This window comes from Cucurbita pepo, chromosome LG08, assembly GCF_002806865.2.
Source record: "Cucurbita pepo subsp. pepo cultivar mu-cu-16 chromosome LG08, ASM280686v2, whole genome shotgun sequence".
In the NCBI taxonomy this organism is placed as follows: Eukaryota; Viridiplantae; Streptophyta; class Magnoliopsida; order Cucurbitales; family Cucurbitaceae; genus Cucurbita; species Cucurbita pepo.
Genome location: NC_036645.1, coordinates 6,800,603 through 6,827,823, shown reverse-complemented (window position 1 = coordinate 6,827,823; position 27,221 = coordinate 6,800,603). Strand labels below are relative to the sequence as shown.

At 37.9% G+C, this 27,221-nt stretch overlaps 5 protein-coding genes across 8 annotated transcripts; 2 read left to right on the top strand and 3 right to left on the bottom strand.

Moving 5' to 3' along the window:
* Window positions 1-79: 79 nt before the first annotated feature.
* Window positions 80-7,536, bottom strand: LOC111800825 (uncharacterized protein At4g17910). Its single transcript, XM_023684694.1, has 16 exons — window positions 7,453-7,536; window positions 7,308-7,371; window positions 7,159-7,204; window positions 5,846-5,964; window positions 5,345-5,418; window positions 5,109-5,187; window positions 4,915-5,004; window positions 3,207-3,280; window positions 2,431-2,518; window positions 1,847-1,973; window positions 1,660-1,764; window positions 1,178-1,307; window positions 1,022-1,073; window positions 897-941; window positions 484-582; window positions 80-401 (listed from the first exon to the last, which is right to left on the bottom strand). Exons 1-16 carry the CDS (start codon window positions 7,503-7,505, stop codon window positions 249-251), a joined length of 1,398 nt encoding a protein of 465 aa, XP_023540462.1. The 5' UTR covers window positions 7,506-7,536; the 3' UTR covers window positions 80-248.
* Window positions 7,537-8,497: 961 nt separating this feature from the next.
* Window positions 8,498-12,215, top strand: LOC111800814 (nucleolar protein 12). Its single transcript, XM_023684669.1, has 6 exons — window positions 8,498-9,466; window positions 9,580-9,638; window positions 10,090-10,159; window positions 10,261-10,386; window positions 10,486-10,614; window positions 11,510-12,215. Exons 1-6 carry the CDS (start codon window positions 8,624-8,626, stop codon window positions 12,074-12,076), a joined length of 1,794 nt encoding a protein of 597 aa, XP_023540437.1. The 5' UTR covers window positions 8,498-8,623; the 3' UTR covers window positions 12,077-12,215.
* Window positions 12,216-13,560: 1,345 nt separating this feature from the next.
* On the top strand, window positions 13,561-15,735 carry LOC111800839 (inositol-tetrakisphosphate 1-kinase 1-like). 2 transcript variants are annotated; one of them, XM_023684715.1, is made up of 2 exons: window positions 13,561-15,022; window positions 15,343-15,735. In XM_023684715.1, the coding sequence occupies exon 1, from the start codon at window positions 13,769-13,771 to the stop codon at window positions 14,876-14,878; it is 1,110 nt and encodes a 369-aa protein (XP_023540483.1). In that variant the 5' UTR covers window positions 13,561-13,768; the 3' UTR covers window positions 14,879-15,022; window positions 15,343-15,735. The 2 variants fall into 2 exon arrangements, with proteins under 2 accessions (XP_023540483.1, XP_023540482.1); XM_023684714.1 differs by having other exon boundaries at window positions 13,561-15,179.
* A 717-nt stretch (window positions 15,736-16,452) lies between these two features.
* On the bottom strand, window positions 16,453-20,129 carry LOC111800861 (UDP-N-acetylglucosamine transferase subunit ALG14-like). 3 transcript variants are annotated; one of them, XM_023684747.1, is made up of 7 exons: window positions 19,985-20,129; window positions 19,722-19,783; window positions 19,456-19,622; window positions 19,237-19,379; window positions 17,163-17,294; window positions 17,006-17,087; window positions 16,453-16,933 (listed from the first exon to the last, which is right to left on the bottom strand). In XM_023684747.1, the coding sequence occupies exons 3-7, from the start codon at window positions 19,598-19,600 to the stop codon at window positions 16,755-16,757; spliced, it is 681 nt and encodes a 226-aa protein (XP_023540515.1). In that variant the 5' UTR covers window positions 19,601-19,622; window positions 19,722-19,783; window positions 19,985-20,129; the 3' UTR covers window positions 16,453-16,754. The 3 variants fall into 3 exon arrangements, with proteins under 3 accessions (XP_023540515.1, XP_023540516.1, XP_023540517.1); XM_023684748.1 differs by having other exon boundaries at window positions 19,456-19,783; XM_023684749.1 differs by having other exon boundaries at window positions 16,453-16,931; window positions 17,028-17,087; window positions 19,722-20,125.
* Window positions 20,130-20,477: 348 nt separating this feature from the next.
* On the bottom strand, window positions 20,478-25,759 carry LOC111800793 (alpha,alpha-trehalose-phosphate synthase [UDP-forming] 5-like). Its single transcript, XM_023684645.1, has 4 exons — window positions 25,492-25,759; window positions 23,040-25,085; window positions 22,010-22,283; window positions 20,478-21,020 (listed from the first exon to the last, which is right to left on the bottom strand). The coding sequence occupies exons 2-4, from the start codon at window positions 25,031-25,033 to the stop codon at window positions 20,694-20,696; spliced, it is 2,595 nt and encodes an 864-aa protein (XP_023540413.1). The 5' UTR covers window positions 25,034-25,085; window positions 25,492-25,759; the 3' UTR covers window positions 20,478-20,693.
* Window positions 25,760-27,221: the final 1,462 nt, after the last annotated feature.

Below are 27,221 nucleotides of genomic sequence, written 5' to 3'. Positions count from 1 at the left end.
GGCCAAAAAATGGGAGCAATAATGGTAATTTCAAACGATGATACCTTAGATAGCTTCTATTATGTGCAGATAATCGACCTTCAGCACACTAATAACGGTCATTTACTAAGATTTAATATTCTATGAGTTACCTAACAACCAGATCTCGTAGGGTCAAACTTTGTTCCATGAGAATAGTTTAGATGCACACAAGCTGGTTCGAACAAAAGTTAACCTTTACAACAACAATAAGATTGATGTTGTTTTGCCTACCAAAACTTCAGCCTAATGCCATAGAACTTGGCCAGTCCCGTTAGCGTCGATAAAGTAAATGCATACGCAAGCAAAATAAATAAAGCGAAGATGGATGACGTGGACAGGGTATCGACAAACAAGTTAACTAACCCAGTGAGCAAGTTTGCCTGAAAGGAGAAAAAGATAATGAAAAATGGAAAAGAGATAAAAAAAAGGCATACAAAAGGATGGAAATTGAAGAGATGTTACCAAAAGAAATGCAGCCAATAAATTGCTGTTGAACGCTTCTTCAAGAACAGAAGTTCCATTTCCAGTAACATAACTAGAAAGCATTAGTATTGCCAAAACCTGTAAAATAATGTTGCTATAAGTTTCTCGATCATGGCGCAAAAGCTACCGTCTCTTCGACTACTTCCGAGTTTTGGAGTGAAATTCAGAGGCATACATATCATTTATCCTATTCAGTTATGAGAAAGAAAATCAATGAACATGCAACGATAAATCATTCTATTCTGGATTATTGGTAGAAGCGCCATGGCCTGAATCCAACCTCCTTAAATATGCCATACCAGAATGGCCAGTAGCAGTGTTCTTCATTTCAAGATAACGAGTCCTAAATATATAGTTTTTCTGGTGGTAGGAAAACGAAAAGGAGTTCGAACCTGTAAATTTTGTGCCAGTACCAGATTAACGTATGCCAGGTTGCACTGCAAAAAAAGATTGAACTGTAGTTTTATGAAAACCATTATGAATGTAAAGAGATGGCTTAGCAGAGAAATGTCTTTACCGTTCTTCGAGAAACTCTCTCAACATAGGAATCCAGAAGCAAGGTTGCCATCCTGACACAGGCATTAAGATAAATTTTAGAATTTTAACATCCATTCAGGCATTCTTTTCCTGAAAAAGAAAAAAATCTTGCAGAGCTCAAGGTATAGAGTAATACCAAAAGGAAAGAGCAAGTATCCAAACTATTATCCTTGCTCTTCTATTGCTCCTTAGCGTAGCAGTTGAATTTTTTCCAAAGAAGATAGAGTTTCCCAACTGCACGCCAATAAGGTAAATACTCCAATACCCTGCGAATGGAATGATCAATTACTGAGCACACTGTGACAGTAAAGGAGGATTAAAAGTTTTTCGTTTCCCAGGAAGAAGAAAAAAAAATCCAGAATCCATAGAGAATATCAAAGAGAGTAAGGAATTTCTCGAACAAGCATATCAGCATGCGACAGCTAAATTCAATCAAAAGCAAAGCTTTCGACCATTTCGATTTGAGTTTCTGGGTTTCCTGAGAAAAAAATCTCTTGGTTTTTGTTCTTCTTCTTTCAAATCTTGGTCTTGTTTTAATTGTAGTTCTTCGGTTGAGTTTGTTCTTTTATTCAAATGCAGCCTATATATATATTTACTCAAATTTAAACCAATGCTTACCAAATATGCTAAAAATTCCTTCCTTGTTTTGGCTGATTATATCTGATCCCCTCTGATTTGAAAGAAGATAAGTATTTAACCCATACGTCAACCAACACTGGTACCCTGCAAAACAAAATGCTTAATGAACTTATCATAGATTCTGAGGTTATACTTGCTAACAAGATATAATTTAGTTGAACTATACCTACTAGAATTGTTGTACCAAAAATTCCAGAATATTGTGGAGGAATATTAATGATAGTGGTAAGAATTGATACACCAGCAAGTGTGAAAAAGAAATTCCAGTGCACCCCATATTCTCCCACATGAACCTACAAGAAGACATCAGAAGGTATGTTTCACGTATAAAAATTTAAATTGAAAAAAAAAAAAATTATGCCCCCATATGTCAACAGCGAGTTTGTTTGTGGAGCAATATATTTTATAGGTAACAGCCTTGGGCAAACGCAGACTTTTTCAATAAGAATAAATTTCATAGCTAACATATTCTATGATCTCTTCACAATTAATATATTTGAATTACACAGTGAAAGAAATTAGCCTAATAGGGATGTCCTCCAATTGCACAATCTATAGCATATATTATGTTCCAATCATGTTCAATAAAACATATCATGGTATTCTAGTTAATGTGTGAAAATTTTCCATCATTTCAATATACAGAAGCATAATCTTAATAAAATGCAATCGTGCAATACATCTCAAAGACTCCACCTACATTTGACATTAATATATTAATGTGATTGAAAAACCAACAAACGAACTTACCTGATAATCTACACCAGTAGTAGTAATAAGACGAACTAGTCCAAGAACAATAAGAGGAAAAACAGATTTTAATGCACCTTTCTGCTTTCTGAAAAAGAAAGAAGAACAACAAATTGTGAAATGCTCTGCAGCTGAATTCCACATATTAGTAAACAATGTAACCACAATAATTTAATATGAGTTAAAGAAGGAAATAACTTGAGTGAAAATAACGAACGATGAAAGGTGTTATAACTAATCCTCCAAGTCAGGCAAACGTGGGAGCTTGAATAAAGAATAGTGCACATTGAGTAATACTAGGAACCTTGTTCATATGGCTATTCTTTCAAGTTCTTGAATCCAAGATTAATAAATAAAGAATACCTAGAATGCAGTGATTTAGTCATAAAGTTGTTAAGGATTTCCCCCCATGTCCTAGCTTTATAAAAGGAATCATGTTTGACGTTTAATATTTAAGGAATATATATTTCAGTGTTTTAAGGCAGGAATCCATTTTCCCTATCAGTAAATTGAGTATTATTTACATGTTAAAATTCGTAGAACAATTTTATTATACCCATCCATGGCATGTCAATTTTTGGAGATTGTCTTATACCATACGTTTCAAAACTTTTCTGATCAATAAGAATACATGGGTGTGTTTCAAGCATATAACTGCATAGAGACCTCATAATGCTCTCGTGAGAGTGATGACCTCAAGAATAGAACTAAATACCCATCAGGCAATGAAGATGTATATGTATACATACCATATGATAAAGGAATGAATTACTCACGTGGATGGGACATTTCGTGCCTGCTGAGAAACTAATGAATTTGCCAGCACAAATGAACCAACACCAAGATCCATCTGTAATACTCGTGTTTGAATATCATCAGTTAAGTGGTACATACTATGAGAATTATCACTAATTAGTAGAATTACGTATTCTTCACTGAAAGATTAAGTCATACATTAAACAATAATGGAAGAGTGAAAGTGATAAGAACACGTAAAGTAAGGTCTAGTGGATGTCGGGACGTCAAAGAATAAAGTGGGAATTCGGTTGGATAATCATACTCTTTAATGCTCTAGCTATTAGTTTGTAACAGAAATGTCCCTATAAAGATGAATATCTTATCCACACAACCTGAAAAACTCCATGAAGTGGCCACTTCAGATCCCACTGTATACTGAGATCTTCAGCTACTTATTTATCCTCCCAGGTTAGCATTTTATTTTTTGAGAGACTGGGAACAAAAGCAAGAAGGAAATTTTCCAATATTGGTAATCTTGTTCCAGAAAGAAGCACAATCGTGTCTCAAGAAAATGAAGCTAAATTTCCAATATTGTTCCTTTCAGAGATTTCTATATCATGCCAACTGCATATGACATCGTTTGACACCAGAGAGATAATCTATAAAGAGAGTAGTCAAGCAGAGAAGGAGAAAGATATAAACGTTAGATGGCAAGACTAACTTCAGACTACAATTTCACACTTCATACCTTTCTCCAGGTCTCAGTTTCCCCAAAACCACTAATATCCTCCAACGGTCACAAATGTCAGAATTGTTACTTCTACAATTATTAGTTACAAAGGCCATTTTTGTTTTAATATAAATCAACTTTCACTTAGATAGATGAAAGTACCAGAAGAGAAGCCATACAAAAATACATGGCAAACGCAAGAAAAGCTTGAAATTATTTTTTAATATCCACAAGTGTACGGACCAGCTTACACCCACTTCACAAGGATAACTGTCTGACCCTTCTACATTTGGTTGCCAAGAAAACTCGTAGTATAATAAATCCTAAATAGATTACCACCATGTCCCTGATTGGCTCCTAGGCCAACTCATGGTGCTTCACTAAAGCTTAAATTATAATTTAGAACAAGGAAGAAAACGGGAAAAAAAATGGTGAAAAAGAGACTCCAATTCTTAGCAACTAAAACTAGGGAACAATGTTAACCATGACCTCTTCTAAGGTACAAACAGGAGAGGGGAATCCAGAGTAAGGATAAAGAAGTGGCTAAAGAGACGATTTTTACCACAGAGAACTTGGTTTCAAAGGAAAATACCACAACGACTTATCCAAAAGAGCTTCCCTTTTCAGGCTTAATTTCCAACTCCAGTACCCCACCACAGAAATTAAAACCTGTGTTAACCAAATGATGGCTATCACCCTCCCCATCCCTTGCCACAAAGAGCCTCCCATCAAGTTCTCCAAATTGTCAAAAACAGAATTACATATATGTTAAAATGGACAATAAAAAACATAGAAACAGAGGACTAATTGAGTGAAAGTAAGCCTATACTTTGGGTGGGGTGGGGTGGAGGAAATGTCGATAAATAATTTTTAAAACGAAAGTGTCATCTAGGTTGTCTGCCAAGCCCGAAAAATAAATAGTGCTAAGATTTTATATACAAAAAGTGAGAATAAAGATGAACTTTAAAAATAATAATAATAAAGTAAAGGTTGTTGATAACTGAACAAAAACTTACCAGACTTGTACCGTAAGTCTCTGTCTTAGCATATCTTCTGGGAAATATTCTGAAATCAACAGCCAATATGCACAAGCATGTTGTGATCATCTGCATTGACATTTTTAACAAAAAGAATATTCTAGATGATATGAGAATATAGACTACATTTGCACGAAACATGTGATAGATAAACAATGATTTAAAAAGCATACCACAACAACCCTAAAAGATGAAATATTTTGCTTTAGACTTTGGTTTGCTGTTTCCCAAGTTGGAGAATGACTGTGAATTCTGTGTTGGGAGTACAATGGCTTTTTGTCAGCGTGATGCAGAAGAGACTTGTTTGCCCAGCAGCAGCTCATGCAACATTTTATATACTACGAATGAACAATAAGGATAATTCCCCAGTAAAAAGTACAATATTTAATATGAAAAGAAAATGTCTTACCCTTTAGCTGCAATCAACAACAATAATAGAAAAGTCAATAAAACCGCACACAGACATGACCTTTCTGCTAGAACCTGTCATATGAATAATTAGGAAACAAAACCACCCAAGAATTAGTCCAGGATACCAAATGAGCAAATTAAGTCGGTCTCAAATGAAAATAGACAAAACTTATCAAGATGAGGGATTTCCAATCATAACAATTAAATGAGGCATTTATCATGGAAATGAAGAGGATTACGAAAGGAAAACATAAAAGTGAAATAGAACATCTCTCTCATGTAAACATATATCCCTCAGACCCCATTTGAGTCTATAAGCACCACATTCAGAGTCCAGAAATAAAAATGTATTGAGTACATCTGCATAAAGAAATCCTCAGCCTAAAGCAGAAAAGAAGAAATAGAGATCATAGTGATGAATCATATAGCATTATGTGATGAACTACAAATAAACAAATACTCTTGATACAATACGTTTAATCTCCCATACATTACTTACAGTGAAAAATAAGATAGTGGGAATCACGATAACAAGAAAATCTACAGTAATGGCAGCCAAGTATCGCTTCAAGCTCTTTGAGTGGATAACTGGATTGTCACTTTTCTTCAGTGAAGCATCTGCAGCAGTATGATTTGGTAACAAAGAGATCTAAGATTAACCACATGATGAAGAAAGGAAATAACAGTTCCATACATTCATAGTATTCCATGTTAGACGAACACGACTCTCCACAATGGTATGATATTGTCCACTTTGAGCATAAGCTCTCATGGCTTTGCTTTGGGCTTCCCCAAAAGGCCTCATACCAATGGAGAGAGTATTCTTTGATTATAAACCCATGATCATTCCCTAAATTAGACGATGTGGGACTTTCATCATCCAACACCTCCCCTCAAACAAAGTACGCCTGCCCTTAATCGAGACTCAACTCCTTTTCTTTTGGAGTCCTTTGTTCGACATTTGAGGATTTACCAATCTATTGGCACGACTAAGTTTAGGGCATGGCTCTGATACCATGTTAGACAAACACGACTCTCCAAAATGGTATGATATTGTCCACTTTGAGCATAAGCTCTCATGGCTTTGCTTTGGGCTTCCCCAAAAGGCCTCATACCAATGGAGAGAGTATTCTTTGATTATAAACCCATGATCATTCCCTAAATTAGCCGACGTGGGACTTTCATCATCCAACATTCCATATCTAGAGGCTTGGTCAACCTAATTGAGCCTTTGCAAACAAATAAGCAACTGTATCAGATGATGCAGTCAGACCAATCCCAACATTTTGAACACAATCCATTCATCATCAAATTGTAGTAGGAAGACAATAATAATATTTCCATGTATAATACCGTTGTAAAATTAAAGCGACTAATTAGTAAGTGGCTAAATAGCTACTACTTCTTTTGCTCAACCTATATCATGGTACCAATGTCAATGTAATTCCGAGGAATGATCGATAGAATAAAGAACTTCAAATTTGGGTAGCCATTTCGAAACTTTAATTGCATCACAACTCGACCCTGTGTCTGTTATCTCATCCACCCAGGAAAGAAAAAGGGGCGGAGGGAGTCAATTCAACCGTCTTGCATCGTAACTGTTAAAGCCTATTCTTTAAGAAAGAAAATGAAAGCTAAAATTTGAGACGGAGTTCCGAGTTTGATACAAGAGCAAAAGCACGAGTCCGAATGAGCTGAGGAATCCAGAATCAAGAAGTTCAACCCGCCAAATGCTACTTCAAAACCCACATGAATTGGAAGAAAAACAACCATAAAAAAACAATCAACTCAGAAAAGCTTTAAGAGACACACCAATCACGCCGCTGGAGTAGAATGAATGCCGAAGAATCACCAGAATCTGCACACTCAGAGAGAAAAGCAGCCAAAAAAATTTCCAGTAAGCTAGAGAAATAGTGCAACACAAGAAAAAATGAGATTAAAGGAAAACGAAAGGGAATTACAGGTATAATAGTGGAAAGCGCCGCGATCTCGATCATAGAAGATCCAGTCAAATTGCTAACGAATCTGAAGATCGAAGAAATGAACAAGAAACATGGAAAAACAAAATTGAAGCTGAGAAACATGAAGGAAAATGGGATTACTCACTCTTCTTTGAGAAGTTTATTGGGATTGAGAGAATTGCGCAGAGAAGAATCCATAGCTGAAACTCGCGGGAAAGGAAGAGAGAAGAAATGAATCTAATTACGTTTCTTCTCCCCTGCTTAGGTTAATTACACGACAAAATTATTCTCCCAATTCTACCCCTCCATTAAAACCCTTTTCCCAATTATACCCTCTCCTATTTGTTTAGCTAACAAATTCAAAAAATTAATATTATATTTTACTAAACTTCTAAAATTTTTCTAATACTTTTTAAACTTAAAAAATAATAATAAATATTTGATTTTAATATCTCCTATTTTAAAAACACCTTTAAACATTTTTAAAACTTCCAAAATAAATAGAGTGATCCAGACAATCACAACTATAGATGTAATTATTAAGAGCGACCAAATCGAAGATACAATAAATGACATTAGCATGCATAAAAGCACCGACAGTGACGATATTGTAAGGGAGGTCCATGCATAAAAGCACCGACAGTAACGATATTGTAAGGAAGGTCTCAGCCCTCACAGTCCAGACATGATGCAATTACTAAGAGCGAACAAATCGAATATACAATAAATGACATCAGCATGCATAAAAGCATCGGTGCAGTGACAATACTGTAGGGGGGAAGATACAATAAATGACATCAGCATGCATAAAAGCATAGGGTGCAGTGACGATACTGTAAGGGAGGTCTTAGCCCTCACAGTCCAGATATGATGCAATTATTAAGGGCGACCAAATTGATTTCACATGCATGCATAAAAGAACCACGGGTGCAGTGACGACACTGTAGAGGTACGGTAGAAAAATAGCTCGACTCTTCTCCTCCCTTCACAATTATTTATTTATTTATGTATTATTATTATTATTATTTTGCTTATTTATGTTTTTATTAAATGAATGATAACTTAAATTAAATTAATGGAGAGATTAAATGAATAAATTATTTTTTTATTAAAAAAATCACCCAAATAATAAAGTTATTTTATTAATTTATACAATAATAAATAATAAAAGAAAAGAAATATATATCATTCCCAATCCGACACGGAATAAGCCCTAGGGCTCCAAAATTCATCTTCTCCAATGTCCATTGTTCGCCGCAATTACTTCAACCTGTAAATTCACAGAATCTGCAGAAAACCAGCCCAGAAGAAGAGTAATGGGGAAGAAGAAAACCAACGGCCCCAAAAGTTCCTCCGAAGAAGTCGCCATTGGTTCTGCTTCCTCCAGCGTTTTCGAGACTCTGTTCGGCAACGTTGGTGCTGAAAGTGATGGCGTTTCTATCTTCTCCACTGAGAACCCTTTTCGTAGGAAAGATACGAGTTCAACTCCTGTGGCGGCAGTTGCTGAAAAATCTCCCAGTGGCGGCGCTGATGGTCATACTATCGATGATGTAAAGAGTAGGGAGAAGAGCAAGGAGAAACGGGTTGGAATGGATTTGGATTCTGCTGAGAATGGTGTTAAAAGTTCGTCGGAAGTCAAGAAATCGAAGAGGAAGGAGAAGTCTCGGGACCGGGAATTGGATAATGAAGTTATCGAGAAGGATGATGAAGAAAGGGGTTTTCAATCCCGAGGCGTAGTGAAGAAGAACAAAAGGAACGGTGCGGAAATCGGTTCTGAATTTAGCGGCGAATTGAAGATAGACGAACAAAGGAGTGACAGTAAACTCGGTGTGGATGTGAAGTTGACGAAAGAGAAGAAGAAGAGGAAGAGAGACGAACTGGAGAGAGAGTATGAAGCGAAGAAGTATGGTGCATCAGAAGTAGCTGAAGATGAAGTGGAAGGTTCAGGGGGCACTGTTGTTGGGAAGAAGAGGAAAGCGATGGACGATTTTTCTGAGATGTTGGTAACGAAGGAGGGATTTGATGATGAAAGCAAGCTTTTGAGAACTGTTTTTGTTGGGAATTTGCCATTGAAAGTGAAGAAAAAAGCTTTAGGCAAGGAGTTTAGCCAATTTGGAGAAATAGAATCTGTTAGGATCCGTTCTGTGCCACTTGCAAATGTAAGCATTGTTTTCTATTTGTTCATTATCTTGAATTTCGAGTTCGTGGGGTTTTGTTTTTCTCAATTTATCGATCTTCAAACTTAAGAATTTTGTACTTTTTCTCTGATCAGAGCAAAAAACCTAGGAAGGGAGCAATTCTTTCAAAGAAAGTCAATGAAGATGCGGACAGGTAACGATTTTATATCATAATGTGATGTTATTGAATTTGATAAATGTCGCTTAATTGTTTCGATATTGAATCGTTGTTCACTTATAATCAAAATTAGAGAGAGGGATCGTGGTTTTAGGATGATCTTACTTGATCAGGGTTATACTATATGGTTGGTCACTTCAGTTGGAAGCCTAAGCCCAGAAGGTACAAACGAAGTGACGGGCCCTTTTAGAGTTTGAGAGATAGGGTAGGGGGCGGCTTGATTGTGATAGTGATAGTAATTTCGAACATCTCTCCCCTTTTCTCTTAGCGTGCACAGTTTGCTTGCATGCCGCTTTGACTCCTAGAGTTCTTTAAGAGATCATGATTTTAGGAAAGGTCCTTAGGAGAGAATTACTGGATATGGTTGCTTATTCTTATTTTAAGACATTATATACCGTTTTTAGTGATGAAAATGAATGATTTGCAGTTCTCATGCATATGTTGTTTTCAAAACGGAGGAATCAGCACAGGCTTCTCTGTCCCATAACATGGCTGTGGTATAGTTCTTACTCTCTTTTCCTCTTCTTCTTAGCTTTTCGAAGTCGAAACTTGTAGCTTTGGCTATTTCCATTCATGATCTTTATATATGTGAATTTAGTTTGCAGGAAATCATATACGTGTTGATAGGGCATGCCCGCCTCGTAAAAAGTTGAAAGTAGGAAGTTCCCCAATCTATGAACCCAAGAGAACTGTTTTTGTGGGTAACCTTCCATTTGATGTAAAGGTAACCTTTTCTATACGCAAGTTTTCTTTCCTCTTCCCTTCCTTGATGCTAAGTTATGTAAAGTTGGTTTATGGTTGTTTTATACATCTACATTTTCAGGATGAAGAATTGTATCAACTATTTTGCGGAATCGAGAATGTGGGATCTAATGTCGAAGCTGTTCGGGTCATCAGAGATCCTAATGTGAACATAGGGAAGGGTTTTGCGTATGTCTTCTTTAAAACAAAGGTACGATCGGCTTTTTTGATTTTAATGTTCATTCATTTAGAGAGATCTGTAAGCTCATTGGTTTTCTCTCATTTTCTTCACTTTTTACTAAATGACGAGAAAACACTTTTTACTGTTTTGTTAGTTCAATTAGTTTGATTGATCTAATAATAATATATGGTTTAAATTACATGTTTGCGCACACACGAGTATGCTGATAGGTGTATCGACATCGTGTGTGCGCACTTTCCTGTCTGTCTGGATCTAGTAGACGAGGTTTTAAATTCTGTTCTTTTGGTTGAGGAGCTTGGTATTTTTATTATGCTTTTTTATAACCGGGTACCTGAGGCCTCATCTCTTGCATCATGCTCACGGTGGATTCCGACTGGGCTTCATCCACTTTACGTCCCCACTCTTTGCATCATGTTCATGAATCATGACTAACTTCCACTAGTATTAAGGATGCGATCCTATACTGGTTGGGGAGGAGAACGAAGCATTCCTTATAAAGGTGTGGAACATTTCCCTAATAGACGCGTTTTAAAACTGTGAGGCTGACAGTGATGTATAACGGGCCGAAGCAAACAATATTTGTTAGCAGTGGACTTGGGCTGCTACACTGAAAGTTCAGCTCAACAATGGCTGAGTTATTGAGCTCTAACCTTCAGATTTAGTTAAATTAAAACCTCGTTGGTATTTCTGATCATCTCGAACCCTGGCTACCGAAACACTTGGGGAGCAGTTAGTAAATACATAGGCAAAAGCTAGATATCTGTTAACTTATTTTTCTCTCTATCTTCCCTGATTGTTTTTGTCACCTCTAGTCTTGAAGACAACTGCATGTTTTCCCATTGGTTTACATCTTTATCTTTCAATTTCAATCTAAGAACAACGCATTGCTTCTATGTCTGTGCAGGAAGCAGCAAATTCAGTAATTAACAATCAAAAACTACAGTTGCGTGATCGAGCACTGAGGCTCTTTCATGCCAAACCAAACTTGACATCGACCCCGCTCAAGAAACGTAATAACCCATCTACTGAAGTCGATCGCTCAGCAAAGAAAAGGGCTGTGGATTCAGGTTTAAGGACACCAGACAGCAGCAAGAGGGCAACCCCAAAAGCTACGGTTGCATCCTACCAGGGCCTGCGTGCGAGCAAACCCGGCTCCCAGAAGAAGAACCAAGCGAAAGGCAGTGGCACGAAATGGACTAAATCGCATTCCAACAGTAAGGAGAAGCGAGTAGATTACAAGAGGAGAAGACCGGAGGATTTCCCGGAGAGGACGAGTGAAAGGAAGGGGAAAAGACCGGAGAAGATGAGTGAAAGGAAGGGGAAGAGACCAGCAGTTGCCAACCGAAAGGCTGTGGCAAATGCATCGAGAAATGGCGTTGCAGCACCGAAACAAGGCGGGGCTAAACGCAAGTCCGATAGCCGAACGCCAGAGAGCTCTCACAGAAACAAAAGAGTCAAAAGGTTTAGATAGATAGGAAACACAGGAAGGAAGAAGTTGATGGTGTGGAATGAACTGAATACTCTTAGCGTTCTTTGTATTCTTTTATGTGGTTTACCAACTCACTTTTGAATTAAGCAAAAGTTAATATTAATCAGGTTTTATATTATTATATGTTAAGAAAACATCAAATTAAAATAATAACATAAAAAATGGTTGGGAGGTCAGAAGAAGAGCCTTATATATAGACATGTTGTGGACGTATTTTTTTCGAGCTCGTGATTTAGTCGTTGTAACAAGTAAAGCCCAGTGCTAATAGATATTGTCCGCTTTGGTCCGTTACGTATTGTCGTCAGCCTCACAGTTTTAAAACGTATATGCTAGGGAGAGGTTTCCACACACTTATAAAAATGTTTCGTAAATTGTAGGATCTCATAGAAAGTGTGCGGGTAACCATAACGACGGTACGTTTGTTGCTTTCTATTTGAACTCTCCTTTGCACGCCTTCGCTCATCACTGATACTGAGTCGGGTATAATCCATTTGTTGTATTCTCTTGTCGATCATTGCAAGCCAATTCAAATCCCTTCATATATTCGTTAGTGTTCAAATACTTAGCTCTAAGTATAACACGACAAACAACGCTCCTTCCATATATAAGTCCAAGTCTAGTAATGAGGTTATACTCGCTCGGACTAAATGACATTTTTGTCCCAAAAGGTTCAAACGAATCACATGCATCGTACTCTCATTCACTTCTCTATGAAGAATATATTGTGTTAATGGTCTATAGAACATTATGTTTGTTTCTAGAAGAGGACCAAAACATGTTTCTCTAAACACGGCTAATTGGGTCCGAGTCAATTTCTTCGTAAGAAAGTGATCATAGGTAGAGATGTTTGTAACCAACGATATTGTGATACCTACCTTATTTATGAATAAAAAATAATGTTAAACTGTGCAAATTAAAAAAGAAAAAGAAAAAAAAGAATTAAAACATATTCTTAAAAAAGAAAAAACGTCTTTTTTCTAGTCCAATCCCGACCAAGATCGAGATGGAGAAAAAAGACAAAACCCTAATCCTAGCCCCCGGTCACTTCCTACCCTTTTTTGTCTTTTTTCCAATTCTTCGCCTCTAACTAGATCAAGACCAAGAAAGAAGATGCTTATCGAGTAAGAAATCGAACAAAAATGATGTTAATCGAGCAAGGAATCGAACGAGAATAAAGTTGATTGAGCAAGAAATTGAATGAGAATAATGTCGATCGAGCAAGAAATCGAACGAGAATGATGTTGATCGAACAAGAAATTGAACGAGAATAAGGTTGATCGAGCAAGAAATGGGTAGAGAGGGAAGAAGAATTTTGCCTATTCAATTTTGGACATACCTCCAAATTTAAATAAGAAAGGGTAAAGTCGTCTTTTCACATGCAAAAAAAAAAAAAGAAAAAAAAAAAGAAAACTGGTTTCAAATCAAAATATTTGGAGGTTAATTTTTAAAATTACTCATTTCTTCTGTTTCAAAGCTTTTCAATTTTTCGTTTTCTTTCAAGAACCCTAGAAGAAACGAAACCCTAGTTCTTCAAAGGTTCCGAGAGCTTCCTCGGGGTTCAAATTTCGGTGTTCTGGTGAATGTGAATCTTGTTTATGCGAGTTCTTTGTTATTGTTTTGATGAGTGTCGTGCTTTTTGGTTCTAGTTCTTAGTGTAATTTTTGTAGTGTATCAATGGCGGAACGTAGGTTCTGTATAGGGTATGCTTTGGCTCCCAAGAAGCAACAGAGCTTCATCCAAGACTCATTAGTCAGCCTCGCGGCGTCTCGAGGGATTGATCTTGTTCGAATCGACACTGACCGGCCACTTCTTGATCAAGGGCCATTTGATTGCATTCTTCACAAGTATTACGGTGAGGATTGGAGGAAGCAGCTGGTTGAGTTTAGAGTAAAGAACCCTAATGCCTTGATTTTGGACTCACCGGACTCGATTGAGAGACTTCATAACCGGATTTCCATGCTTCAAGTGGTTTCCGAGTTGAAGATTGATAACGCCAATGAATCGTTTGGGATCCCCAAGCAGATTGTGATTTACGATAAGGAAACTTTGTTTGATCGGCAGGCTTGGGAGGGTTTGAAGTTCCCAATCATTGCCAAGCCGTTGGTGGCTGATGGCAGTGCCAAATCTCACAAAATGGCGCTCGTTTTCAACCATGATTGTTTGAACAAGCTTAAGCCTCCGATAGTCTTGCAGGAGTTCGTAAATCATGGAGGGATTATCTTTAAGGTTTACGTTGTTGGGCAATATGTGAAATGTGTGAAGAGGAAATCTCTGCCTGATGAACCGGAAGCGAAATTGGGAAATGTAGAAGGATTGTTGTCATTTTCGCAGGTTTCGAATTTGACCCCTCGTGAGAAAATTAACGATAAGTTCTACAAGATGATGCAGCTTGACGATACAGAGATGCCACCGTTGAGCTTCGTCACTGACATTGCTAGAGGGTTGCGGCGCTCCCTGAACTTGAATCTTTTTAACTTCAACGTGATTCGGGACTCAAAAATTGGGACTCGGTATCTTATAATTGACATTAACTATTTCCCTGGGTATGCAAAAATGCCGGGTTATGAGAAGGTTTTGACGGATTTTTTCTGTGATTTAGCGCAGAACAAAGATCCAATGAAGAAGAATCCAGACACCAAGGAAGGTGAGCACAAGATTGGCTCTGATCAGCAACTGCCGGTGCAGACTGCCGACCAAGAAACTAGAAAGACCGCCATTGATGAGGATGATGGAGGTCAATCAGTTAACAGGGAAATGAAAGAAGAAACCCCTGTTCGAGATTGACCATTATTTTGGAAGCCCTTCATTCTCAAGCCTTTATGTTCTAGAGTTGCTTGAATTTGCTCAATTCATTTGGGTCGTTCTTTCTGGACTTGAAGTGAGTTCTACACATTTCTTTAGATATCCATTGGTACAGAAATGAAAAAGGTAAAATTGACTACTTTCCTTCATTTAGTTCTTAACCTCATGACGAAATTGAAGTGTGTCCAGGTTATCATGTATATTCCATCCTCTAAAGTTACCACTGGAGATAGTTCTTCAAACACCTTAGTGAGGTCTTATGGAGGTCAAATTGTATCTTGAGGTTTAATCTTTTCCTCTTTTTTAGGATGGTTCTAGCTCATAGATTTTGAATCTTTTTAGTGAATTCAATTAATGATTTTTTTTCCCCAGAAAATTTCTAGTATCATTTTCTTTGTGTTTGGTGGTTTAGTGCTGTAATTTGAATGCTTTGGTTGGTGTCATAGGAAAATAAGAACATCCTCCCAACAAGTTGTTGAACCTGCTTTGAGATGATAGTCGTGTTCTGAATCCAAGAAACTGCCTTTTTATGATCTGCCAAGAAAATGATGAAAGAATTTTGTTCTTTTTATGAACTGTACATTCTGAATAATAGGTCCTTAGCCTGATTTCTTGGGAAATTCAGAAATATCATGGTTTCTGGTTAGAACTATTTTCTTTTTTTTCTGTGTTCTATGATTATGCTGGGAAATGAGCTTGAGATAGACAGAATGAATCTAAATCATTAGTATTGTGTACTTTTGTGGACGTTCGGTTTCGGTTGAGAATCGCCATTTTTTCTTCGATGGAGGATTCTTGACAATCAGATATTTAAAATGGAAACTTTGGTTGTATTCTTTTTATCACGATGCACGACCATGGGTTATACCTCGACCCGTGTTCATATGATGTACATTTTGCAACATCGTCTAGCTTTTGACTGAGGGATATTTGTAAAAATAGGTTGAACGTTTGATTCTTTAGCCATATTGAAACGTTTTGGACAAATGTACTTAGAAAGGTTGGATGGGCATTTTATTTATTTTGATTTTTTTGGTGTGTTATTGGCGTTGTAGTTTATTTTTTGTTTTTTGTTTAAAACTATATTATAAAAATTATTCATTATTTAAAAGACTCTTAAATAATGAATAATTTATGAATAAAAAACACTCCAGGAACACACCAAAAAAATTTATTAGAACCTATTATCATTTTTATTGATTTAAATAATTTATATATTTTAATATTTTTAAAAAAAAAAAAAAAAAAATCTACAGTATCAACAGAGAGATTCCCGGACCAATGAAATATTTATAACACAAGGACATGGAGATTTAAACCTTTAACTTTTGAGTCAATAATATATATCCTAATTAGTTGAACTATCTGTTTAGTGAACTTTTGAGTCAATAATATATATCTTAATTAGTTGAACTATCTGTTTAGTGTCGCTCAAGTTATCAATAAACCCAACATGCAACGTACTAGCCAGCTTTATATGTTAGTAATCACGACTTTCCACAATAGTACGATATTGTCTACTTTGAGCATAAAGCTCTCATGACTTTGTTTTGGGCTTTTCCAAAAAGTCTCGTACCAATGGAGATAGTATTTCTCACTTATAAACCCATTAGATCACGTGGGACTCACCCCCAATAATCCTCAACATTATAAATACAACACTCCAGGAAGAGAGATTTGCTATGCATGTTAAGAAAAATCTTATCTAAAACGGGGCAAAACTGCTGTCATGGCTCAGAAACTTTGATTTTTTTTTCCCCTTCAAGTTACATTTCAAAGCTGCATGACAAATTCAGACCAAATTTAAGCTGCAGGAACCATAAAATTCTCCTAACCTGTATGGTTTTTTTATCATCAACTACATGAGACAACCAACGTAGTGAGCGTGGGGATATTTTCTCTGCAGTTGTGGCCATTGCACAAAGAACCGATCAGCCATGTGCAACTTGTATAAAATGTACCCACTCAATGATGATCTCTTCACTCTTGCAATGCTTTCCACATAAAAAATTGATGACCATCTAATCCCCACAACCTGCATTCAGATTCTAGTGTTCATTTATTCTCTACGATATTATAAACTTGGAACTGGAAAATGCAAAAGAATGTTGTTCAATGCACTTTTTTGAACCTTGAATGTGAATGCAATTGCGCATAATGGGATACAGGTACCAGGGCCATTGCAGAGAATCTGCAGCAAAACAATTGGTTCAGAAAGAAAAGGGGAAAAAAACACCCAATTCTTAAGCAAAAGAGGTCATATTACCACTTGAGGTCTAATTTTAAGCATTAGCCAGAGTGCATTGAGTGTGGCAATTGAAGTTGTCCAAACAGAAGTGAAATACGATTGTCCTACTTCCCTAGGAACTGTGCGGATCTTGTCTACCTCAGCCCCAGTCTGCAACAAGCACCAATTTCACAAACAAATTTAATAGGAAATGTAACGGCCCAGATCCACCGCTAGCAGATATTGTCCTCTTTGAGCTTTCCCTTTCGGGCTTCCGCTCAAGGCTTTAAAACGCGTCTGCTAGGGGAAGGTTTCCACCCCCTTATAAATGGTGGTTTGCTCTCCTCTCCAACCAATGTGGGACATCACAGGAAAACTTGTAAACAAAGTGGGAGTGAGAAACTCTTCTAATTTATTTGAATGAAACAGAATATCTCATATGGAAACACTAGCCAGTTGAATATAAGAATCCACTAGCCAGTTGAATGTAAGAACCCTCGTAAACATTTTGGATATGCAAACCTCTAGTTCACAAGTGCTAAAACCTCCTAATCAAGTTGATTTCATTTCAAGTGATTGTAGCTCTTGGGATTTTTATCTAACAACCTTATTGAAGAATAAGATAGATTGAAATATCCAAGAACCTCAAAACAAATAAAAAATTATCTCAAGGGAAAGTAAGATCACGGTTACCTTGTTGATTGACTATCTCAAGGCAAGAAAACTTCTTTGAGATTCGAATCACTCCACAAGTAAGACCGATGATCAAGTCAAGCTTGAATGATTCTGAGCATTACAATTACAAAAAAAACTTAGCCCTTGGCTAGAAGAAAGCATAAATGTTCTTTTTACTACATTTTCAAGTCTAGCTTACAAAGACAACATACATGGCTTTATATAGCCTCAAAAGAAAACTTTTAGCCTTCCATGAGGCATTTCAAGAGTTGTAGCTTTCATACTTTATGACCATAATCAGCCACTATGTAAATGTAACTTTAAAATAAATAAAAAAAATCTTAAAGTAAATTAATGAAACGTCATAACTCGAGATTATAATCCACCCAAAATTTGTAATCATCCAACAATAAATGAATCTCGATTCTTCCTTAATGTGGCATATGGTAATTAACATTTTTGTCACATCTTTCTTGAAGTTTATTTTGCATGATTAAGATGACTAGGATCATATCAATATCCAACATATTATTTGAACTGGAATCTAGCTTAACTTGTGGCTATGGCAGCGAGAACGATGATAAACGTAATATTGTTGATAGAAACATCAACACAGTTGACTCTTGAGTTTTCGTGCATAGGAGTAAACATTATGCAGGAAAACCAATGAATTAAAAGGAAACACAACAGTTTTTTTTAATAGGGAAGGAAATAATTCATTTCATTGATAAAATGAAATTACGTAAAAATAGACATTTCTATCTAGATGATTATTAAAAAAACTATTCCAATGAGCTTATAAGGGGGGATAAGCTATAATAACAAAAAGGGCTCAATATCCACAACGTTACTCCTATGCACGAAAACTCAAGAGTCAACTGTATTGTTGTCGCTATCAACAATATTATGTTTATCGCCGTTCTCGCTGCCATAGCCACAAGTTAAGCTAGATTCCAGTTCAAAGAATAGGTTGGATATTGATATGATCCAAATCATCTTAATCATGCAAAATGAACTTCAGACAAAAAATGTTGTCCAAATTACCCTATGCCAGCATAAAGGAAGACAGTGAGGACATTAAATCAAGATTTCATCAATCCAAGTTCTAGGGGTTGTTTCATGGGAGCTGATAAAAAGTGGAGATAGCTTACTATCTGAAGAAAACTACTAAGCTCAAGCTTGGATGCGACCCCTACGACAAATTCACAAAGTTCCTATAGAATCCATTACTAATCTTCTAAAAGTTCCTATAGGTCCAATTCGAACTCATGCAACAAAATCCCAATTGAATCCATTCAAGTTTGTGGACTGAATCTGCAAGAAACTTACGATTTTCCCCCAATTGAAAATAGGGAACTCTACCCATAGGCCATACTATCCCCTCCCTCGTTTCCTGATTCAGAAAAATAAGAGAAGTTTGAAGACCCTGATAACGTACCTTATGAGCCAGTTGATGTTCATATGTGCGAGCTTTTTGAAGACTCATGTCATCGGTAGCAGCAGCAGCAATGTAGAATCTTGGAGAAAACGAGTCTTTCTGCAGCACAGACAACACATTGAGCATTTCGGCCGTGTGACCCCCTACACTACATATGCAACGATCAGTGCAATTACATTCTTCAATCTAAAACTCAAATGGAATTGATGACTGTCTCACCTGAGCCTAAGACAATGAGGGTACTGACAGATCCCAAGCTTTTGTTTGGAAGGGCCCTACCGCTCCAATATAAAACATAAAGGACACGACTCAAAATCAAGCTGATACTGAGAATTACGATGCCAATAGCAATACTTGAATCCATCAAGTTCGCAACCGCACAAACCCTGCACAAAAATAATAATTATACAACAAATAGAATAGAGATCAAAAGAGGTCGCCCTGCCTCGGATTTCTCCTATGCTATAATCGAAATAAATGCTCACGGAGTCGATATTGGGATCTAGGGTTTTCAAGCGCCAACCGAAATTAAAATTCCATTACGAATCTGTGGAAGAAGATCATCAGCAAAAAAAAATCTCAGATTCTTGTAGTCATCGGTTGAAATTAAAAATCTCAGAACAGGAAGTCCATCGGAAACCAAAAGAAATCAGCACTGTCAAGCTTCCTCTTCGCGAGGGATACGAACCGAAATCAATGACAAAGAAAAGTGAACGAAGAGGAAGAAGAAGAATCGTTGACAGAATACCACAAACGGTGTTAGTTTTGGAGCAAAGTTCCGTGCAGCCGCCGGCCGGAATGGAGGATTGGACAACATTCAGATACGCGCCGCCGCAGCTCTCGGGGTCGCCGTAAAGAATAATCTATGCTATATTCAAATGAAAGTCTAAATTTAAAATTTTAGTAATTACTTCCAAATATTTTCTATCCCAACTTTTAAGGAATTAATAATTTATTTTTTAATTTTATATTTTTTAATTTTATTTCAAGTAGATATTGTCTTCTTTGAGCATTCTCTCGAGGTTTTAAAACGCAACCGTTAGGGAGATGTTTGAGCATCCACCCCCTTCACAGCCAACGTACTCGCTGGCACTCATTCTCCTCTCTAATCGACGTAAGATCTCACACTAAGCTCTTACAATCTCGATGGTAGGTCACTCCAGAAGGTAAGAGTTCGAGAGACAACTCGAGTTGGCTTTTGTATGGACAAGATATCTCGAGAATCAGTAAGAATGAAACTATAAAGTCAATCCGAGTATAACTTAGTAGATAAGACAACTCATGATTCAATAGCCACTTCAAAATTGTCGAACGAACTATGAACATCATGCAAGGAGCGGAGTCCGAGAAAAACCGGTATGAAGAGAAACAGATAAAATGCAGCCCTCAAACAACAATAACAGAGACTTTTGCACAGAGCTAACACCATATAGACAACAATAGGAAGGAGATTTCTATTACTTATTCTCTGCAATTACCACTCTATGAGGCGTCGTCTGTGCGGTGGCTCGAGCGGCATGCTCGGACGCATGGGTGAGACCTTGTAACATTCTCAAGATTTCGTGTGTGTCTTCCAAGTAATACTTAGCCTTGCTTGGTTTCTGCCCGACCGTGCAACCGAACACTTCAGCATTGGGAGGAAGGGTGGGTTTTGCACTCGTTATCACCTCGAACATATCCTCGTCCGACCTATCGTCTCCGATGCATAGAACGAAATCAGGAAGCATTCCCTTCTCCCTCATTGTTTGCAAGAGATATTCTGCTACAATACCCTTGTTTACACCCTGCCGTTTTGTTACAAAAGCCAGAAGAAACAAAACATCAAGCCTTGGAAGAAGCCCTTCTCATAGCTCATCGTATTCTAATAATTCGACCTTTCGATCGGTTTGAAAGACCATTTGCATTTGACTCGAGTTTTCAATCCTAGTAGTTATTAATTAACAAGAAAATCCGAGTCCTGTCATGAAACCTAACACGTAAAGCGAATTACAAGATTAAGATTGTTAATGTAACAGCCCAAGCTCACCGCTAGCAGATATTGTCCTCTTTGAGTTTTCTCTTTCGGGCTTTCCCTAAAAGTTTTTAAAACGCGTATGCTAGGGAGAGGTTTCCACACCCTTACAAAGGATGCTTCGTTCTCCTCCCCAACCGATGTAGGATCTCACAATTCACTCCCCCTTTAGGGTTCAACGTCCTTGTTGACACACCACCTTGTGTCCACTCCCTTCAGGGCTCAGCCTTCTCGCTAGCACATCATCCGGTGTCTAGCTCTGATACCATTTGTAACGGCCCAAACCCACCGCTATCAGATATTGTCCTCTTTGGGCTTCCCCTCAAGGTTTTTAAAATGCGTCGGCTAGGGAGAGGTTTCCACACCCTTACAAAGGATACTTCGTTCTCCTCCCCAACTGATGTAGGATCTCACAATCCACCCCCTTCGGAGCTCAAAGTCCTTGCTGACACACCATCTTGTGTCCACTCCCTTTAGGGCTCAGCCTTCTCGCTAGCACGTCATTCGGTGTCTAGCTCTGATATCATTTGTAACGGCCCAAGCCCACCGCTAGCAGATATTGTTCTCTTTGGGCTTCCCCTCAAGGTTCTTAAAATCCGTCTGCTAGGGAGAGGTTTCCACACCCTTACAAAGGATGCTTCGTTCTCCTTCCCAACTAATGTGGGATCTCACAGTTAACCTCTTTCACGGGTCATCACTAATCGTATGTGTCACTCCGGTTCAACAGAAAAAGTTTGATTCTTTGAAGATAAAAAGACTAACCTGAGGTTTGACTTCTACAATGTGTTGGCCACTCTTGACAGAAACTGGCTCATTAGCAAGAACACTTTCAAGGTGATCTAAAAGTTCCTTAGCCTGGCACGATCCGAAATCAGGATCCGCGTAAAGGTAGTTCCAAACAAGAACGCTCTCTTTAGTTTCGATTGTAGAACCATCCGTCGTCTCGGTGTACAGTTGCATAACGGGTTCGGCAATCTGTTTCCAGTCGAAATCTGTCACACTTACAGATGTCTCCCAATCTGCAGCATGATTTGGCCTGAAACAAATGTCATCAAAATCACAAAGGCTGATAAGATTGCAGAATCATAGTTTTATAGAAATTGCAGAAAGGAAACATCGATGAACCGACACGTCTATGGCTAATTCAATGAAAACTAACTGCAATTATCCAATATATCTACGGTTGAGGATTGTTGGTGGAGAGTCCCACATCGGCTAATTAAGAGGTTGATCATGGGTTTATAAGTAAAGAATACATCTCCATTGGTATGAAATCTTTTCGAGAAACCAAAAACAAAGTCATGAGAGCTTATGCTCAAAGTCGACCATATCATACCATTGTGGAGATTCGCGGTTCCTATCATGGCATCAGAGTCATGCCCTTAAGAATCCTCAAATGTCGAACAAAAAATTGTGAGTCTCGAAGGTGTAGTCAAAAGTGACTCAAGAGTCAAACAAAGGGTATATTTTGTTCGAGCCTCGATTAAGGGGAGGTTGTTCGAGGGCTCCATAGGCCTCAGGGAAGGTTCTTTGGTATACTTTGTTCGAGGGGAGGATTGTTGTTGAGAGTCCCACATCGGCTAATTAAGGGGTTGATCGTGGGTTTATAAGTAAAGAATACATCTCCATTGGTATGAGGCCTCTACGGGAAACCAAAAGCAAATCCATGAGAGCTTATGCTCAAAGTGAATAATATCATATCATTGTGGAGATTCGTAACAATATCAATATCATAGCAGCATTCCGAAGCTATAGTATAACAAATTGGATTGAGCAATGTAGAATATAATACCTAAGGTAGAAACCATGTTCTGCAGCTAGTCCAAGCTTTTCGCACGGTGAAAACCATTCCGTCAGAGTTTTTCGGTCCTTTCCGCTAACAAGGAACACGACGTTCTTAGGATCTTTACACAAGTTATTCAAGATCCCAAGGGCTTCAGCAGTTGGATTCATGCTAATCGAGCCAGGAAGCATCATGATACCATCATAATCTAACAAGATCGCCCGGTGGCAGGTTCTCTTATAAACCGAAACAATATGATCAACTGAAAGCTTCCTGAAATTTGGATCCAGAGCGATCACTCGAAATCCTAAGCCAAAACCTATACCCCAACATCTCCTCATTGAATGGTCTCGACATGCCCTGCCCAGATCCAGCAAAAAGCTGCGCGCCCAGTACGCAACATCGTGTGTACTAACGTACCTATAATGTTTTTCATGTCGCAATTGCTTTTCCGCCTCAGGGATTACCAGGGCAGAATCCATTGCTTCGGTGACAGCTTCAATATTCCATGGGTTAACCCGAATAGCTCCGCTGAGGGACGGGGAACACCCAATAAACTCAGACAGCACTATCATGCTCTTCTTTGCAGTTGAAGGATTTAGCTCAAGAACATTGTCGAGCTTCTCGTTGCCTTGTCGACATATAATATACTCGTAAGGTATGAGATTCATCCCATCTCTCACTGCAGTGACCAAGCAGCACTCAGCAATCGAATAGTATGCAATTCGCTCGAAAAACTGCAAGGGAGTGTTAATCAAAACCACAGGCTCATATCCCGGCCTCCTGAATGTTGCATTAATCCTATTCACGGTCGCAGTAGTTTCAGCCACAACTTCCTGTACATCTTTCCCTCTACCTCGTGCAGGGTTCGCTATCTGTACTAACACAGCTTTACCCCATCTCTCGGGATGTTGTCGGAGCAATTGTTCAAATGCCAAAAGTTTCAGGCTGATCCCTTTAAATATGTCCATATCATCAACCCCAAGCAAAACCGTTTGACCTTTGAACCGATTTTGCAATTCTGCAACTTTCGAAACAGTCTCGGGGAGATTTAAAACATTTTGGAGCTGACCGATATGAATACCGACAGGAAGAATCTTAATACTCACAGTACGACCGTAGTATTCAAGCCCGATGTAACCTCGCTTAGATTGATAAGACAGACCAAGCATTCTACTGCAGCAAGATAAAAAGTGCCTAGCATAATCAAATGTATGGAAGCCAATAAGATCAGAGTTCAATAGTGCCCGAAGAAGTTCATCTCTAACGGGAAGCGTTCGATAAATCTCAGACGAAGGAAACGGACTGTGTAGGAAGAATCCGAGCTTCACCCTGTTAAACCTCTTCCTCAAAAATGTTGGCAAAACCATCAAATGATAATCATGAACCCAAACAAAGTCATCATCAGGGCTAATCACTTCCATAACTTTATCTGCAAATATCTTATTAACCGAAAGATAAGCTTGCCATAACGACCTATCAAATCGACCACCAAGATCAGGCGAAAGAGGAAGCATATAGTGAAACAATGGCCATAAATGTTGCTTACAGAATCCATGGTAAAATTTACTAAAAAGCTCGGGAGGGAGGAATGTCGGGACACATTTGAATCGGTCCAAAAGCGTTTGTGCAACCTCATCTTGCTCCCTTGGATCGACCTCCTCTCTTAAACAACCAATATAAATCACCTCCACATCTTCTCCAAGCCCATCTTTAAGCTGTAAAAGAAGTGAATCCTCATCCATACTAAACTCCCAATCTCCATTCTCATCTCGATGTGCCCGAATCGGGAGCTGATTCCCCACAATAATCATCCGGTCTTGCACGACCGATGAAGGGGCATCCGAGCCAATACTGTTGCAGCTATCATCATCAAGCTCAGACAAGACTCCAGCCACAGTGGCCACTCTAGGAAGCCTCTTTTTCTCTCGGCCAAGGCCAAAAGTTGGAGAACAACCACCAGAAGCAAGCTCTAACAAGTTAGAATAAGACCTCGAAACCATTATCAAATCTTCTAAAAACTTAACCCAAAAAGAAAACCAGGGTGCTTCAAAGCTACAACACAACAAAACAACCAGAACCAAAATAAGCCAACAGATTCAATCAACAACAAACCTTCATTACAGCTTTATGGGCAACAAAGATCTAGTCCAAAAACAACTAAAAAAACATCACAGAACAAATTTCCGGACATGATTAAATGATTTTGAGCTAAATTAGGAAACACCTCATCAGCTAAACCTGACACACAAAAAGTGAGCAATAAATGAATCATTACTACCTCTAACCTAAAATCTGAAATGGGTAGTGAAATTTATGGAGTGAAATTGATCCAAGATGCGAAACAAGTTCAAATGAGGCAAAAAAAAATGTAGAACAGATGAAACAGAGATGAATTTGCAGAGGAAAGTGGAAGAAAAAGGTAAAGAAACTTTATAGTGAAGAAGTAGAGAAATCCCACCATTGAAAGGGGCGAGAGGAGATTCCTTGTCTCTTCGAATCGTTTGGTTTGAAGAACAATGGGGGTTTAAGCAACTTTTTTCTCTCTTTTTCCCACTTTCGGAGCTCAACAATGGAAGATTTTCGCTCTGAATTCCAATCTCTTTTTGCTTTTATTTCCCTTTGTTGATGCAGTGGAGAATTATCGATGGGTCTTGGTGCAACGAATTTGATTCCTCTTATGGAGGCTTTAGTGTAGGTTCTTATTTCTTACACGCCAGATACAGAAAAAAAAATACCCTCCAAAGCTTTCCCGACTATAGTTTGTTCTTACTCACATGTATTCTAAAATTTTGATGGGAGGTCATCCAATATAAAATTATTTTAAATAAAGTAGGCTCAAGTTTAGCGTTTCGATAATTGAGCCACTAGACAGTAAGTTCCACTCTGATAGACATCTTATTTCCGTATCACTTTGTATGTAACTTTAGCGTTTCTATAATTGAGTTATCAGAAAAGAAGATGTACCCTGTTCGACAATATCTCAAAGAGGACAATATCTCTGCTAGTAGGTAAGATTGGACAAGCAACCGATCAAAATCATCAATTTTTAGTATGCTATGTTGGATGAAAGTCCCGCATCAGCTAATTTAGAGAATGATCATGGTTTCTAATCTCGTATAAGGCCTTTTGGAGAAGCCCAAATCAAAGCCACGAGAGCTTATGCTCAAAGTGGACAATATTATACCATTGTGGAGAGTCGTGTGCATCTAATATGGTATCAGAGTCATGTCCTAAACTTAGACATCTAACATGGTATCAGAGTCATGCCCTAAACTTAGCCAACTTAGCCATCTAATATGATATCAGAGTCATACCCTAAACCTAACCATGGTATCAGAGTCATACCCTAAACTTAGCCAACTTAGCCATCTAACATCAGCCATGCTCTAAACTTAGCCAACTTAGCCATAGTATCAGAGTCATGCCCTAAACTTAGCCATCTAACATGGTATCAGAGTCATGCCCTAAACTCAGTCATCTAACGTGTAACAGAGTCATGCCCTAAATTTAGCCATCTAACATGGTATCAGAGTCATGCCCTAAACTCAGTCATCTAACGTGGTAACAGAGTCATGCCCTAAATTTAGCCATCTAACATGGTATCAGAGTCATGCCCTAAACTCAGTCATCTAACGTGGTAACAGAGTCATGCCCTAAATTTAGCCATCTAACATGGTATCAGAGTCATGCTCTAAACTTAGCCGTGGTATCGGTATCAGAGCCATGTCCTAAACTTAGTCATGGTATCAAAGTCATGCCCTAAACTTAGCCATCTCCATGTGATATTGGGATAATCCCGACAAAAGAAAATCGAGGGCGAAATATGTGAAAAATAATAAATATTAAACAAGAACATCAAAATTAATGTCAATTAATTAGCCAATAAGTTAATTATATTTAATAAATTAAAATGAATTATTAAATTCTTTGTCAACATCAATGCCCATGACTGCCCTATTTTTCTTCTTATTTTTAATTTAATTTAAGAGGGCAATTGATTACATGACATCATTAATTAATTTTTTAAAATAATTTGGAATGGGTTGGTGAAGTCATCATTATTTCAATGATGTATCACGGCATCTTATTATATAATTTTATAATATGATCTTTGTTGACAAATGTTTAAATATAGATGTAAGCAACACATAAAAATTAACATCTTTTTCCTACTCAAATATATTAGGT

Coding starts and splice junctions, on each gene's coding strand:
- LOC111800839 (XM_023684715.1), top strand. CDS start 13,769: ATGGCGGAACGTAGGTTCTGTATAGGGTATGCTTTGGCTCCCAAGAAG.
- LOC111800861 (XM_023684748.1), bottom strand. CDS start 19,600: ATGGATTCAAGTATTGCTATTGGCATCGTAATTCTCAGTATCAGCTTG. Junction 19,380..19,455: donor CCTCATTGTCTTAGGCTCAG/GTGAGACAGTCA, acceptor TATGTAGTGTAG/GGGGTCACACGGCCGAAATG. Junction 17,295..19,236: donor AACATCAACTGGCTCATAAG/GTACGTTATCAG, acceptor TGCTTGTTGCAG/ACTGGGGCTGAGGTAGACAA.
- LOC111800825 (XM_023684694.1), bottom strand. CDS start 7,505: ATGGATTCTTCTCTGCGCAATTCTCTCAATCCCAATAAACTTCTCAAA. Junction 7,372..7,452: donor AATAAACTTCTCAAAGAAGA/GTGAGTAATCCC, acceptor TTCGATCTTCAG/ATTCGTTAGCAATTTGACTG. Junction 402..483: donor TATTGGCTGCATTTCTTTTG/GTAACATCTCTT, acceptor TTCTCCTTTCAG/GCAAACTTGCTCACTGGGTT.
- LOC111800793 (XM_023684645.1), bottom strand. CDS start 25,033: ATGGTTTCGAGGTCTTATTCTAACTTGTTAGAGCTTGCTTCTGGTGGT. Junction 22,284..23,039: donor GAACATGGTTTCTACCTTAG/GTATTATATTCT, acceptor CATTTGTTTCAG/GCCAAATCATGCTGCAGATT. Junction 21,021..22,009: donor TTGTAGAAGTCAAACCTCAG/GTTAGTCTTTTT, acceptor ACAAAACGGCAG/GGTGTAAACAAGGGTATTGT.
- LOC111800814 (XM_023684669.1), top strand. CDS start 8,624: ATGGGGAAGAAGAAAACCAACGGCCCCAAAAGTTCCTCCGAAGAAGTC. Junction 10,160..10,260: donor TGTCCCATAACATGGCTGTG/GTATAGTTCTTA, acceptor ATGTGAATTTAG/TTTGCAGGAAATCATATACG. Junction 10,615..11,509: donor ATGTCTTCTTTAAAACAAAG/GTACGATCGGCT, acceptor ATGTCTGTGCAG/GAAGCAGCAAATTCAGTAAT.